This window comes from Halichoerus grypus, chromosome X (assembly GCF_964656455.1).
Source record: "Halichoerus grypus chromosome X, mHalGry1.hap1.1, whole genome shotgun sequence".
Classification (NCBI taxonomy): Eukaryota; Metazoa; Chordata; class Mammalia; order Carnivora; family Phocidae; genus Halichoerus; species Halichoerus grypus.
This window is the reverse complement of record NC_135727.1, coordinates 101,456,479-101,459,008: the sequence shown is the minus strand read 5'-3', so window position 1 is coordinate 101,459,008 and position 2,530 is coordinate 101,456,479. Positions and strand designations below refer to the sequence as shown.

The following is a 2,530-nucleotide window of genomic DNA, read 5'->3' as shown; positions in this document are numbered from 1 at the left end:
ATATGAGGTCATCAAGGAAAGGGATCCAGAGCCTCTCATGGGTCACAGTAGGACATTAAGTGAGATCCAAGGGGTCTACCCACCCCAGAAAAGAGTTTTTCTTTACAGTTTCTACCTCCTTCTGTTAGCCCAGGAAGCCCTTATAGAGGGGGATAGGCAGTGTCCTTCTTCACTTCCTTCTCAGGTAACTCGTGAAGATGAGGCATTCTTACACACAAAAGAGTTGACATCACATAGAGTGGTCAGACCTGAGACCCCACCAGTTGCCAAGTCAAGAACCCAGAGTGAATACTGAGGGTCCACTGACCCCAGGAGAGTGGGGATCATGATGAATGAATCCTGCCCTGAACTGTCGTCAGCACTGAGAGGCTATGGGAAAGGCTATCTGTAGACGTATGCCCTAATTACCTTCTAGAAATCAGAAGGTGGAGGCTTTATTCTGAAGGGACAATGTTAGGTCAGCAAATGAAGAGATCCCAGGACCTGCCTGGATTCAGAGTGAGGCAACTAAGTGAGAACCGGGGTGTGGGGGGACTACCAACAGCAGTATAGATAGCCTCCACACAGTCTAGGTCCTGCTGTCAGCCCTGGGAAACCCCAGGTAGGCCTTCTGGAGGAGGTTCCTCCATCAGTTGTCTTGGGAGATGTGACTTTGGTCTTCGGGGACCACCCCATATTAGTATAAGGGAGGTACACCGGGCCCTACTGAATGCCAAGTTAATGAACCTGAGTGAGGACCGATGGGTCCACCCTCCTCAGAACAGAAATGGCTGTCTAGAGCCCCACCACACGTGCTTACTGCGATCTCTGAGAATTCTCAGCCTGGGTTTGCTGGCTGCATCCTCAGGAGCATTCAGACATCCTCCTTCATTGCTCTTCAGGGACATAGCAACCAAGAGGTTGGGAGACCTGTGAGGCCCTATAACAGTGTTGTCGGGAGAAGTCCATTGGAGGCAGTTTTATCAGAGCCACCCCAGTGGAGTTTAGCAGCTGAGGCCATTCACATCTCCTTCTTCCTCTTAGGCTGTGATTCCCCATTGCCCACTCCCCTGTCCTCACTCCTGTCTATTGCCACTCATAAAAGTCACCATGCTTCAGAACCAAAAGAATCCACGATGCTTATACGATCAGTGCTTTCAGACCTTCAGTGAGATCCAAGATATGGAAGTTGTACAGGTCTCCAGGGCTCTGGAAGAGACCCATCTCTCCTCTTATCCTCTGATGCCTGGCAATTCAGAGGAGGCTCCTGATGCTGGTCAACCCAGTACCCCTGAGAGTCATCAGAGTTTCTGCTCATCTTCCATTGCCATCACAACCACCTCATCAAGTGACTTGAATGAGGGCTCCAGGAGCCAAGAAGAGGATAGCACCTCATGGGCTGGGCCTGACCCCAGGAATGTGTCCATGGATGCTGTAGATAAGAAGGTGATTTCGTTGGTCAATTTCATGCTGTTCAAGTATCACATGAAAGAGCTAGTGACAAAGGCAGACATGCAGATTGTCATCAAAGAGTCTGAAGACCACTTCACTGAGATCTTCCTGAGAGCCGCTGAGCACATGGAGATGGTCTTTGGCCTTGATGTGAAGAGAGTGGATCCCATCAACCACTGCTATGGCCTCTTCATCAAATTGGGCCTCACCTATGATGGGGTGCTGGGTGGTGAAGAGGGCATGCCCAAGACCGGCATCCTGATCTTTATCCTGGGTGTGATCTTCATGAAGGGCAACAGTGCCACTGAAGAGGAAGTCTGGGAAGCGCTGAATTTGACGGGGGTATATGCTGGGAGGAAGCACTCCATCTTTGGGGAGCCCAGGAAGCTCATCACCAAAGATTTCGTGAAGGAAAAGTACCTGGAGTACCGGCAGGTGGCCAACAGGGATCCCGCACAGTTTGAATTCCTGTGGGGCCCGAGAGCCCACGCTGAAACCACCAAGTTGAAAGTCCTGGAGTTGATGGCCAAGTTTCACAGGACTGACCCGAGTTCTTTCCCATCTCAGTATGAGGAGGCTTTGCAAGATGAAGAAGAGAGAGCCCGAGCCAGAATTTCAGCCAGGTCTGTCTCTGCTTCTGTGGCCACTGCAAGTTCTAGGGCCAAGTCCATTCATTTCTCTTGCTCCTAGAGAAGCCTGAGGCAGGTTTTTCACTTTGTGTTTGTAAAAGGGCAGTTAGTGTTCATAGAATTTAGGTCTGAGTTGGGGCTGAAAGGAACACAGTATATATGCCTATGTGTTCCTATATTATTATGTAACTTGAAAATTTATTCTTTTTTAACATATGTATTTGTTCAAAATTGTTTCTTTAATGTAGATTAATTAGCTTCAGCTTCACAAAGTTTATGAATGACATTGGTCACATATTTAATGCTATAATGAATTTTATTTTATTTTTTTAATGATTTATTTATGTATTTGCGAGAGAGAGAGAAAAGAAGCGAGGCAGGGAGGGGCAAAGGGAGAGGGAGAGAGAAACCTTAGCAGATTTCGTGCTCAGCATAGAGCCTGATGCTGGGCTTGATACCACAACCCCGAG

At 48.3% G+C, this 2,530-nt stretch overlaps 1 protein-coding gene across 1 annotated transcript; it reads left to right on the top strand.

Annotated features, from left to right (window-relative positions):
- The first annotated feature begins 1,089 nt into the window (after positions 1 to 1,089).
- Positions 1,090 to 2,121, top strand: LOC118522773 (melanoma-associated antigen B16-like). Its single transcript, XM_036072047.2, has one exon. It carries the CDS (start codon positions 1,090 to 1,092, stop codon positions 2,119 to 2,121), a length of 1,032 nt encoding a protein of 343 aa, XP_035927940.2.
- Positions 2,122 to 2,530: the final 409 nt, after the last annotated feature.